The 10,822-nt window shown below is 43.5% G+C and overlaps 1 protein-coding gene across 1 annotated transcript; it reads left to right on the forward strand.

Annotated features, from left to right (window-relative positions):
- The first annotated feature begins 824 nt into the window (after positions 1-824).
- Positions 825-7,452, forward strand: tnfsf12 (TNF superfamily member 12). The gene is made up of 6 exons (XM_069519078.1): positions 825-1,611; positions 2,995-3,076; positions 4,735-4,791; positions 4,943-4,966; positions 5,106-5,233; positions 6,464-7,452. The coding sequence occupies exons 1-6, from the start codon at positions 1,438-1,440 to the stop codon at positions 6,737-6,739; spliced, it is 741 nt and encodes a 246-aa protein (XP_069375179.1). The 5' UTR covers positions 825-1,437; the 3' UTR covers positions 6,740-7,452.
- The last annotated feature ends 3,370 nt before the right edge of the window (positions 7,453-10,822 follow it).

A 10,822-nucleotide genomic window follows, 5' to 3' on the forward strand; every position in this document is an offset into this window, starting at 1 on the left:
CTGCTTGGTGTGAATGGATGAAAAGCACAACAGGTTTGGGAAAACATTGTTTTAGAGAGGCTGCATCACCTCGAGCCAAAATGCTTTTCATTCTTGTATAAAAGGTCGTTAGTAAAATACTGCACAGCTAATGTATGAAGCAATCCACAAGTTACACCCACACAGGAGTCAGAATTAATTTGAAGCTAGAGAGAGCCAAAACAAGCTCATGAGAATAAATAAGTTTAGAAAAGGGGCAAATATTTTAAAAAGAGATTTGATTAACTCTATTTATTGATGTCTTGTTTTGAACCAAATTTCTTGTGGATATTAAATTATTTGAGGGAAAGAAAGATCCTCAACCAACAGACTGAGGAACAGCTTCTGCAGACATGTGACCCCCATCACACCAAACACTGTTAACACACCTTCAGAGACTGTGACCCACACACATGTACAACCCACCACACTCCATCCACAGGGAACCATCTATATTTTCTATACAATATTATTTACTGTGATTATTGCTGTTCTCTATATTATTATACTTTTATAATAATATAAATCTGGACTAGAGGAGGCCTCTAACAGTTTCATTGTGCCTGAGTACGATGACAATTAAGATCTTTGAATCTTGAATGTTCTCGTGGACCGAAATTAACCAGTTTACACTTTAGGTTGATTTATAATTTTGCAGGATAATGAATTAAAGAAAAGCATTCTATACTTTTCCCCACATGCTGGTAGCCTTTACTTATACACCACCGCCACCGCGTGGTTGCACGGGGAAGTGTTCCACGCGTGAATGGCACATATTTTAAGGCAATGCGACTTGATGAAAGTAACCGAGACGCCGAGGAAGTGGCCGATGTTTTCCCTGCGCTCGCCTTGTCGGTTTTTTACTGCGGATGCCAGCTGCTATCACAACATCAGAGTTCACCTCCGAGTCTCTGTGCGTAATGCGTGCGTGCCTGTGCGTAAAACCCGCGCACTGCCCCGCGTGCGCTGAGAAGCAGCAGCAGCAGCAGCAGCAGCAGTCAGTCAGTCTCTCTAATGGAGTGACCCCCCAGCTCGCTGGCTGAAGGGAAGACAAGAGCGCTGAGTCAACGAATCACAGCGAGAAGGATGCAACAGTTGATGTGCGCAAGTTGCACAGTTTTCGGCCTGCACGCACTCGGAGGATGGTGGTTCGGATGCGTGTGGAGGAAGGATCGGGTGTTTCTGTCGCTCTGAACCCACTTCATCAGTCAGATTAAGGGGAGAATTAAACGCATCTTTCCCTTGCTGGTGTTGCAGTTACGCGCTGCCTGTGCCACTTTTGCGCGTCTTTTCCCACCAGAATGGACATTTGGACAGGAGCGCATTCGGAGGGACTCGGCGCTCCGCTGGAATGGAGCTGAAGTGCGGATCTCGGGTGGTCTGCGGCGGCGAGTAGCAGCGCGGTCCCCTGCGCCAACGATGCATCGGATTCTGCAGAGGAGGCGAGTGCGCAAGCTGCGGGTCGTCTGGGCGTCTCTGGCCCTGGTGGCGCTGTCCCTGGCGGCGTGCAGCGCGCTGTTCACGGCGTGGACTTGGAGACAGACGCGGGACCTGTCTCAGTCCTTCAAGGTCTTGCAGGACCGATTGGAGCAGGTTTGTGTCACACTTTTAAAAACAGTTCAACCCTGCAGACCCCCTCCACCCCCCTCTCCATTAGTAGCATGCACATTTCCCGCTACAATATTATCGTTTACGCACCATCAAGTGTTTGTTATGTAACTTCGTCTGTGTCTGCGGTTACGGGAATCATCGTGGGGGGTGCACGGAAAAAATGCAAGTCCACACTTCAGCCCCATTCTCCCCCCCTCCCGTGCACGTACTCCACTATTGTATTGCACCATTTCTCTTCTTGGCACTTTTATTGCTTACCAATAAGACCAGTCAAGTTGTGTGCTTATGTTGTGTGTGCGCCCCCTTCCTCCTCCTCCTCCTCTTCCTCCTCCTCCAGAGATTAATTACTCTGGTGCCAGTTGTGCTCCAGTTTTATCTCAATTTACTGGAAAGCCTCAGCTACTTGGCATGTGAGCACTTTATACCCAACTGGCTGCTGCTGTGGCTGCAGGCCTGAAAAGTGTGGCAAGTGTAAATCATCTGCAGAAAGCTTGAGCCTCTTCTCATGCATGGGTTCGGGATGAAGTGCCGTTTGGAATTTTACAGGAATGAGTCGAAAATTCTGTGCAGACTCGTGCAAAGTGCAGCTTTTTAAACTTCTTGTCAGACTCCGGCATGAGGTTGCATCACAAGGTGAATTATTTCTAAAAGCAGCCAAAAAGGAGCTGATGGAAATTCTTCTGGTTTCTAGTTCACAGTGCTTACAAACCCAGGTTGCACTGGATTTGAGATCAGGGGGACAGCACATTGGCTGTGTATCATATTGACAGACATGCAAGCACACACACACATGCATGAGTTTCTCCCACACACACACAAACACCCCAAAACTGGACACGTGGAGTGTTGATGCTGGAGCCTTTCCCAAGGGGCCCCACGTTCTGTCCATTTGACCGTTCGCCAACTCCTGATGAGAGCCAGTGAGTGAACGTCTGGAGAGTGAGGAGCAACTCGCTGCCGACATTTCCACAGTAGCAGTAAATTTAAAACACACTTTTCCCTGAGCCACTTCTACTTCTACTTTATATAGGCCTCCCTCCGTCAGTCAGCGGAGCCCCGAGCCAAGAGTTTCAAACATTGCCTCTTCGACAAAACTAATTTCTTAATGAAAAACTGGGAAGCAAAGACATGTGAGGAATGCAAAGCACTAAAAACACGCATTAGGTGTCGCAACCAGTCTCGGAGGAAGTGGTAGACCTATTCTGAAGCGAGCATGGCAGCAGGGGCAGGATCCTGGAAAAGATGAGACTGTTTATGTGGCTGGCTGGCTGGAGGAGGCCGCGTAGGATGTGTGCCAGAAAACAGTCATAACAAACTCATTGGACGTTTGTTAATAGTGTGGTTTCTTTTTCTCTCTTTCAACAGGTGAATACACAGAGGAAGGCCATCGTCCAGCTCATTCTGGAGAAGAGAGAGCTGCTGGTGGGGCAAAGAGTGAAGAGAGACGGTATATTGAAAATCAAAAAAAATTCCTCCTGTGCTGCATTTTCTTGCCTCCAGCACCACCGGCATATGTCGCCGTTCTGTGCTTTCCAGCCGTCCAAATCACCACAGACACAATATACTTACCAACTGCACTCTTGTTGTTTTTCTGGGAAGAACATTTAACACAAACGCTGGCCAGCCTTGGCCCACATGCCACTATGGTCAGGTCTAGCGGGCCACAGGCACTACCCGCTGCTAAAAGTTGACACAGGAAAAAGTAGGCAGCTGGATGACTGTTCCAGAAATTACAGGTCTGACCAGAGCGGCCTCGGAGCCCAGAAAACCAGCTGGCGCGGGAGTGAGGCCTTGTTGCACGCTTTTGGGCAATGAAATAGATTTTTTTCTTTCCCCCCCTGAGCACACGACTGACACAGCTATGATTTGTTGTGAAAGCGGTGATATTTGATGACCTATCATTGCTGTATTTATAGCCTCTGCTTGCGTCACCATCACGAGACTGCTTGATTGTTCACATTTTGTCCAAGAGTGAACCCTCAAGACTCTGTTGTGCTCCATTTCAGCCGAGGGATAAACGGCCAAATTTGACAAAAGGATTCATTTAGCGAGCGGCCTGTCGCCGCCAAAATAGCCATGTTAATATCCTGCAGATATTGGCTTTTTCATTTTTGTAAGTGATATCCGATTCCGTCGTCCAAAATGCATTAAAACAGTGTTCGGAAATCCATGGCTATCAATAGAAAAGGAGCCCAAACAGCTTTTTCCAGTTTGTGGAAAGTTGACCACCGCGGTGCAGCGTTTCACCAGTACACTGCTGTTATGTTCTCTCTGATGACTGACAGCCTCAGTCAGGAAAACCTGGCCGGCCTGAGGGCTTTACGCTTGCCCATAGCAAATCCTAAATCTACAGGGTCACCCACCTGCGAGTTATTTTAGCAGGGACTTAATATTCCTATACGATGGCAGGGGCCCGCTCCAAACATAAAGTGTTTCACAGTTCACACAGTATTCAAGCTATATCTGTGTTTGAAATAACTCCCCGCAGGCCAGATTGCAAAAGCTAAAATAAACCTTTAGCGAGTAACAAGAGCAGGCGTTCTTCAGCTCAGGCCTTTTTACTGTTGTGTTTTATTTATTGTATTTATTTGAGCAGGGGCCATAACTGTTGCTTCACTCTTAATGGACTCTGTGAGGGTCAGAGAGGAGCCAAAGACCTTTTCCACTCTCCTTATCCGGCACTTCATTTCTCTTATTTAGCGAGAACATTTAAATCCTTCTTCATCTTGTCTTTTTCTGACCCCACCAGCACTCACACTTCTTCATCTGTCCTCTTCTCCGCACTCAGTATTTTCTTGATGACTCCGACCAGCTGGCACTAAGATTAGCCCCGACAGGGAAAAAAAAAAAAGAAAAATAAAGGAGGCACACGCTCCTGACTGAAAATAACAGTTTGAGGAAATATATTGAAGCACGTGAAAGGAAATCCTTTGCCCATCTGTTAGCTGCGTTAAGACGAGCCAGGTTCAGACTAAATGGCCGCAAATTAACACACTATGTTATTAGACAGATACAGATGGGAATGATTGTTTTATCAAAAAAAGCCACAGCCGTTATTTTCTTTGCCATTAAAACTCATATTCTGTCTCTCTCTGCCTTCCGAAGGGGGGACGTTTCGAGGGAGGAATGGAAATGGAAAGAAGGCAGCGTCTCATTTTGAGAGTAAGTGGCTTGGCAGATCTCGTGTAGCCTTCTCATGTAGCATCTGCTGAAGTGGTTTCAATCCTATAGTCCTATACAATTGCACCCATAAAATCTTAATTGACTTTCCCCCTTTTCTGACTCTTTCAATGTCTCTTTTACTTTCCACCAGTTACCAAAGTCTCCTCTCAGCAAGGTAAGGGTCATAAAAATGAAGGATGGAGGATAATCTGCAAAGCTCCCGTCCATGAGATTAATAACCCTGGATGTGTGTGTGTGTGTGTGTGTGTGTGTGTGTGTGTGTGTGTGTGTGTGTGTGTGTGTGTGTGTGTCAGTGGGAGAAGGCGGTGTGATAAAGGGCTGGGAAGAGCGGACGTTGAATATGAGTAAAGCGGTGAAGTATAACAAGGAGCTGGGCACCTTCACTGTGGAGAAGGCCGGCGTCTACTTCCTGTTCTGCCAGGTAAGGTTAACAGTGTTGGTCCGATTTCCTCTGAATATTTCTGTTTAAGATCATTTGATGTCTTTCAGCTCATTGTTTTGGTTTTTCCACCCTGTCACTCAAATGTTTTGGCTCATTCTCACGGTTCTCACCAGCTTATCAGCAAAAACAGGGCTAATAGAAGTATATATGCATAAGTATATAGTACATATACTTGCTATGTACTATGCATGTCACTGGAGTACTCCACTAGAGGGTGCACCACAGGACTCAGACTATATAGAACTTCCATATTTGCATTCTGTAAATAAAAAACTTAATAAAACTGGAGGAGGTTGGCCTACGGTTATTTCTGATCGTGGCATCGTAGATGATGGCAAATATCCGCCCCTACACTGCCCTCTATCATTGATCTCTGTATTGCATTGGGCGGATGTGCAGCATTGATTTTCAAGGATGCACCGAAGTGTTCTCGTGAAAAGCAAGTATCTTCTGCCTTAGACCTATATTCATTTGTTGCTCTGCTGCCCCAAGTGGACAAAAAAAGAATAATGCATTTTTAAATTGCATGATTCCATATGTTATGTTTAAAATCAAGGTCCAAATCAGATCATGGTTTTTATACATATTTCTCAATATGATTTATCCAAAAAAGTGTGGAATTTGGTACTGATACTGAAACTCAGCTAACGGATTAGGGTTTTAAAGAACTCTCAGATCCAGGATAAGCTTTGCACAACAGTAAAAGACATTTCTTTTAAAAGTAACATGGAGTTTTAATGGCACAAACAAAACTACAAAATTTTAAAAAGGCAGAAATGCTCTGCTCGTGAATTAGTTTTCCATATTCCCTGAGGTGAAGTGATGAAAAAACCAGAGATCTCTGTCATTTTTGCAACTCGAGTGAATAAATTTGAGTCTTGTGACGAAGCAGTGCACTGGCATGCGTATAAAACCAGATTGAACTGGTATGTGTATAAAACCAGAGTGTACTGGTATGTGTCATGTTTTTTAGAGAGTTGAATATCAGGTTTAGGGCAGTTTCATGCAGCCAGGCGTCCATCTTGTCAAGTCGACAGAGGTCTGGAGAAACTGCAGCCAAAAAGAAAAAAAGAAAAGAATTCTGATAACAGGACCTGGTTTGTTTTCTGCTTTAGCAGAAACTTAAGTGTTGCAGATTCTTTTCATAGCTTTACCCTCCAGAGATGAGGTTTTGGGATGATTGTCTTCCTCTGCTCTCTTTGTCCTCAGGTGTTGTTCAATGAGCAGCAGACTCCGTATGTGAAGCTGGATGTGGTGACCACCGGCCAGAAGCCTCAGAAGCTGCAGTGCATAGAGGGCTACGCGACGACCCCCTCTGCCGGGCCGCACTTTTTCCACTTCGTGAAGTCGTGCCAGGTGTCCGGCCTCCTGCGACTGGATCGAGGCACGGAGCTGCAGGCCATCACGGGCTCGTCCTTCCGGCTCCACACCGTGGGCAGTCCCTCCGCCTCGCCTCACGTCTTCAGCATCTTTAAAGTCAACTGAAGCTCAGTGCTTAGTCTGATCTGGGTTGGAAACTCATCTCAGTACAACAGAACTTGTTTTTGTATGAATGAGATTTTTTTTTTTTTCTTCCAAATGGTCAGAAGCAGCTGAGGGCATCACATCCTGCTACAGCCGCTCCTCAAAGACGCTAATTTGAAAGACAAGCCTGACATTTGCGGACGATGTTGTGGAAATTTTCTCTGGACAGTGGAACGCCAAACACCGACTTTGGATTAAAACCAAAACCCAAAGTGGACACAAGGTCTCAATGAATGTCTGCCGCGAGAACTCGTACATAAAGGGCCTCACATAAAAAAAAAAGATGTTCATCTTAGCCTCCGTATCATGTAACTAATAGTGCTTACACTGTCTTTATAAGACTGACAGTAAAGCTGTGCATGCACCTTTCACTTTTATATCACCGGTTGCCTCAAGAAGCTGAGAGCACATCTGCAAGCATCAGATCTCGACGCTATAAAAGCCAAATGAGTTGTCATTCATATTTTATACAATACAGTGTGTGTTTGTGTGTGTGAGAGAGTGTGTGTGTGAAATCTAATGAATCAAACAGTTCTTGTTTTTACTGATTTATGCTCATTACAGTTCAATGTGCGGTTTGAGTGTGATATTGCCTCTTTACCTACTTTGTATATATGTCACACACATGCTACATGTGTGCGTTTCGACTTGGCAAAGAAAGTGGAACATTTTAAATAACATGGATGTGAATTTGTGCTCTTTTCTAAGGTCAAATTTGATTGTAAGGTATTTTTATATGTTGTGTACTTGGCTTTACTTTTGAGAAGTATGCACAAGTTCTAGAAGTGTACAGCTTTGAATATATATCTTTCTTTTCTGACTTAATTATGTAATTGGTAACAAAACGTCATTTCCTGCCTATAGGTGCATCATCTGATTATGTTTTTTTATCATACCGTTAAAGACACTGAGAGGAAATCTTTAAATGATATTGTAGAGGCCCTGATACATTCAAGAGTAAAGGACAATTAACTTAAGAGATTTTCATTAAAGAAGGAGCATCGTTAAGACTTATTATATTATATATTATCTGTAAAGTTCTTTAAAGTCAAGGTGTCGCAAAACAAGTCAAAGTAGTTATGTATTAAAACAAATTTACACGATTCACGTCCAAATTACGATGGAGAGTAAAATATCTCGACGTCGGAGAGCTGACGTTCTCGTTGGATTCTAAACATCGCCATTTTAGCATCAGTCACTCAGCTGACATTAGCATTCAATAAGCAAACGTTAGCAGGTGGTGAATATTGTTAACACTAACTTTCTGCTTGCTAGCATGCTAACATGAGCATTTAGCACATTAGCCTCAGAGTTAGCTCGGACTTACCGACTCGGAAGTTGCAAGCGGAACGTCCCCTCAAGTCACGATTTCGTCTCAGAAGGTCGGAGGAACCTCACACCCCCGACTTCGAAATCCAAGATGGCCCCTCGGTATATCAACAGTAGTGAAAGCTGTGGTTCTTACTGTTTATTAACACTTCTGTCATTTAATGTGTCCAGTTACTCTCGGTGGACATTTTTCTTCGGTGTCGATGCTGGAAATACCACGTAATGCCTTATTATGAACTGGTTTTGCTAACAATGGCTAGCTGGCTAACATAAACATCCTTCTTGTACAACTGAAACTCTGTTTTTGCCCAATTGTGCCTTAACTTGATTTTTTTTTTTTTAAAGCCAAAGAATAAGTCCAAATGAGACAAACGTTTCAAATCCAAACAAGCTTTCATTGTTAAACTGTCCCCGTCTTGTCGTGTTTGTGGTGAGATTGTTTCTCAGACTTCTTTATTTCTAAATGTCTCTGTGACATGGAACTCCTTCCATTCTGCCTCATCCTGTAATATTTCCTGCTACAATAGCAACAGCGTGTATTTCCAGCCGTGGGTTTCACTCCCACTCTTGTTTATAAGTAGTTTTTGTGGACAGGCCGCATTGGTTTCTCCAGAGCACTTCACCGCCGAGAGCGCAGACTTTTTAATTGGTGCCAAACGTTCATGTTTTCAAATGGAAAAAGTGTCGACATTAGACATATATCCTGTTTGATTTCCTCATCGTTTTCCTCTTCCCTTTTGTGTCTCCCCCGCACCACTTGTACGACCACATGCACCTCATATTTCCCTGTCAGCACCGATCAGACTGCACACAGACACACACACACACACACACTGAATCCCGAGTGTCCTCTGCACATGGACACACACGCGCACACACACACACACACAGACAGACACACACCAGCAGCCATCTAAATTTTCACTTCCTGAATCTGAACCTGAACCACATTGCTCAAAGTCTTTGAGGAAAAACATGCCTCGTCCCTCCCCCATCACCCTCACACACTTCCCTGCCCCGATCACCCCCCCCCCCAAATGTCAAAGTTTATTACCACCTCGGAAAAATCTTGCGAAGTCTGGTGAAGAAGTTTTGTGTAAAAAAAAAAAGATGATGTATGCTGCGCCTGGACATTTATTTTTTATTATTTCTTCTCAAGTCACTCATCATAAATGTTGAATAAACTTATTTTTATGTTTTTTGGAAAGTTATACTTTTTATGCTCTTTTTTATTTAATGGTGTAAAAATCAGCTTTGAATGGTGAAGAATAGAGAGTGGAAGTTATCACGATGTGGTAAAACATCTGGGCTGGATGGGATAATCCATACAGACAATTAAAGATGCACTAATCATTATTTTTGTATTAACAATGGGTAAAATAATGTTAAAGGTCATTGCTTGTAATAATGAACCCACAGATAAATATCTCTCTGGCGTTACCCTGAGCATTTTAGTATCTTGGAGCAAACGGTTTTGGTTTTATGGCCTGAAACTTTAATTTCATTGTCACATTGTGAGCATCCTTCGCAGGCTGCGTTTGAAGGCCGACTGCATCCCAGCAGTGCGACCTTCAAATGCGTCCTTCCATCCCAGAGAAACGCAGGCTCCATGGGTGGAATGGTTTAAATACATTTTCAAACATCAGCAAGTTTCTTTGCTTCCAGTCAGCAACGTGTGAAACATAAGAGTGTCCAGCATTTCTATGAGTCGCTCTATATTTTTTCTATATAACTTAATCAGAGGTGACAACCTCCACAGTTTTCTTCTTGCGCTTGGAATCATAAAGCTGAGATCATGTAAACTGAGAGGAATCAGTCTGTCCATCACCATGACTGAGTGACGCGATGGTGGATCAGCACATCATCACACCCTCCCACATGCAGCTCCTCCCGCGTCTACAGGCAACATTCACAGTCATCTGTCCAGACGCTTCCTGTTGGACATCGACTGTTCTCTTGCTTAAGTCAGACACGAACTTTAATGCCTTCATTTATCAAGAAGCAGCTACAAAGTGCAAACGTTCACACTGGTTTCTCACGGTTTGAGGCCGACCTGAAAAAACCTCATCTTGGTGGATGAAAACCTCTTGGCCAAACGCCACTTTGAATGAAACTGAGCTTAACAAACATTAAATCTTACAGCCCATTTAAATCTACAGGTGGTTTTTATTTTGACAAGGGACCGGAATCATTTAAATTATGAGTTTAAACCTTTCAATTTGAGGATTTAATGACCCCCTTTAGTGCTGCTTCTACCCCACAGTGTTAATCCCTCCTCTAGTTTGAGATATTTCAAAGTAAAGGTATATTGCTGCAACATCTGTGAAATCCACAGACCATCTTAAAAAAAATCCATACTGCAACTTTTTTTTATAGTTTCGTTCAGTTTTATTAAAAACAAAAATAAAGAAAGAAAAAAAAGGAGAACCATCATCATTGCCACTCATCATTTGATCGGCACCACTACATCCACAGTTGCACAAAAAACCCAGAAATAAACACGAAAACCTGGAAAGAGGACAGAGTAAAAGAGGAAAAGAAAAAAAAAATGAACTAAGTGCTTGATTTGACGCAACATTTTAGCTCGGGGGTTGCAAAAATGTTTGTACACAACAAAAATTGGAAATGGACTCTGACTAATTCCTGGACAGATCAGGATAAAATGTCCTGGGTTTATGGGATAAATTAACTCCTAGTTATTTGTTTTCATTTTTA

Source organism: Paralichthys olivaceus, chromosome 22 (genome assembly GCF_024713975.1).
Source record: "Paralichthys olivaceus isolate ysfri-2021 chromosome 22, ASM2471397v2, whole genome shotgun sequence".
Taxonomy (NCBI): Eukaryota; Metazoa; Chordata; class Actinopteri; order Pleuronectiformes; family Paralichthyidae; genus Paralichthys; species Paralichthys olivaceus.

Coding starts and splice junctions, on each gene's coding strand:
- tnfsf12 (XM_069519078.1), top strand. CDS start 1,438: ATGCATCGGATTCTGCAGAGGAGGCGAGTGCGCAAGCTGCGGGTCGTC. Junction 3,077..4,734: donor GCAAAGAGTGAAGAGAGACG/GTATATTGAAAA, acceptor TGCCTTCCGAAG/GGGGGACGTTTCGAGGGAGG. Junction 4,967..5,105: donor CAAAGTCTCCTCTCAGCAAG/GTAAGGGTCATA, acceptor TGTGTGTGTCAG/TGGGAGAAGGCGGTGTGATA.